Here is a 2,157-nt window from a genome sequence, read left to right as displayed (position 1 = left end):
AAAGAAATTATTCGTGCGATTCAACTGAATTTAATAATTTTTTTTTTTTTATAATTTCATAATTTTAAAAATATCGCAACAAATTAAATGATAAAATTTTAAAAATCGGATCTAAAAAGTTCCTATTCTAAATCTGCGATAGACCCGCCCCTCCAATTGGTTCCTTCTCACTCCTATAAATTCCTCTGTTTTTCCCCTGTTTTTGCTCTGTTTTTTTTTTACTACAACAACAATAAAACTTGCACTATGTCTCAAAATCTTGAAGATGTGAATAGTTGGAGCTTTATACAAATCCTCAACAATCCTTCTACTTATCATCATCAAATCGATTATAAAAAAGATGATAACGACGTCTACATTCATCCCTCTACGAAGCTATCTTCTCTCGTCATGAGCACGAAAAGCTTGGAGATGTGTACGGAGAGCTTAGGAAACGAGACGGGTTGTTATTTCAACGAAAGCATGGAGGAAAGGGATATTGCTCGTAGCGTTCAACGATCAAAATGTAGAGAATTCAAGAAAAGAATTAAAAGAACGATGAATTTCCCACCTCCGCTGACTTCAATCAGCGGAAGTGAGAGGGTTAGAATAAGATCTCACCGTGAAGGTGGTCGTTTAGTGTTAAGAGTCGTAAGCATAAATGCTTGCAACTCTTATTTCAAAGCTGAGCGTGCTAATGGCACGCTCACGCTTTCGTGGCGAAATAATAAAGTTGCACAAATGGATGAAGAGGCAAATAGTTGTAGAAAATTAGCAAGTGAAATTGGGATACCAAGAAGGTGTAAAGAAAAAAGTGGAAGTAGAATTAAAGGGATTTCAAGTTGGGGCCAATTTTGGGTGGCCATTTTCTAAAATAATACTTGCATTACAATGGTGATGTTCCATTTATTTTACGTGTAATTATTTCTTGTTTATTATATTATGATAATGATATTCGATTCATCTTGCGTGTAATTATTCTTTTTTTTCATATAAAAGAATGTATCTCAACTTTCTATTGGTGATGAAACAATGTTTATTTTGAAACTCGAATTAAGCTGAATTTACACCGTGCCATAATCCTTGTTTATATGATTAATTACAATTATAATTACAACTTGATTTATGAATACGGAGTGCGCTCGTAGTAGACAATTTAACAAATATATACAAGTTTTATATCTAAAATTATCAGTTACATTAAATCTATGAATTCATTGTTTAATTTATTACTAAATGTATAATAAGGGTTTTTGTTTCATTATTTTTTATTTGATGCCTAATATCTAATTACGTAATTAATTTGATTTCATGCACCACAAAACTCATTTTTAAGGATAGCACTCCCAATTTTATTTTGGTGGAAAATGTTAGTTTATCTCATCAATTTTAAAGGGTCAAATTCATCCTATAATTGTTGCATGTGTTAATCATTTTAAAAGGAAAAAGTTCTTGCCACAACAAGTGGCTACTTCCCTGTCAAAAATTCAATAATATCTTGCCTTAGTTAATATTATCTGTCTTTTATAATTTATATATTTTTTTAAAAAAGATAATATATATTTTACTTAATTAAACTCTACTAATTTGTTTGCATGATCTATCAACTTAGACTAGATAGCACTAGTTGCTCCTTGAAGTATATGTTAGGTCAGATTTTTAAAAAATTTCAACGGATGCGTGTCGAATTCATTAAAAATAGTGTATTTTTAAAGAATCAGAGATGGATGCGGCATCAAAAGTGAAGAGCCCGAGCAACTAAGAGTAAAGCATGCCATATTCTAATTAAAAAATTAAAATTATTCAAAAATGTCAACCTTGAAATATAACTTCTTCTTTTTTAACTTGAAATATAACTATGTATTCTTTTCTTATGTTATTACTATATTTTTTAGATATAACTGTTTAATTAAGGAAATTCAATTAAATTATATTGCCAGTATATTGTTAGTTCTTTACGATGGGGTAAAATTTGTGTACAAATTACTTTTTTTAGATCTCATTTAATTGAATTTCACTGCATATATTGTTGTATGTAGCTAGTGGTGTATCATGTACAATAAAGAATTGACAGTTGAACATCTTTCATCAGATAATTATATTATGTATACAAAAAATTGTATCAAATATATAGATTTAAAAAATACTCCCTCCGTTTCAAAAAAGATGACCTAGTTT

At 29.5% G+C, this 2,157-nt stretch overlaps 1 protein-coding gene across 1 annotated transcript; it reads left to right on the top strand.

Moving 5' to 3' along the window:
• Positions 1-246: 246 nt before the first annotated feature.
• Positions 247-852, top strand: LOC101268871 (protein FANTASTIC FOUR 1-like). The gene has a single exon (XM_004240594.5). It carries the CDS (start codon positions 247-249, stop codon positions 850-852), a length of 606 nt encoding a protein of 201 aa, XP_004240642.1.
• The last annotated feature ends 1,305 nt before the right edge of the window (positions 853-2,157 follow it).

This window comes from Solanum lycopersicum, chromosome 6, assembly GCF_036512215.1.
Source record: "Solanum lycopersicum chromosome 6, SLM_r2.1".
Lineage (NCBI taxonomy): Eukaryota > Viridiplantae > Streptophyta > Magnoliopsida > Solanales > Solanaceae > Solanum > Solanum lycopersicum.
The sequence above is the reverse complement of the archived record's forward strand: the minus strand, read 5'-3'. Positions and strand labels throughout refer to the sequence as shown.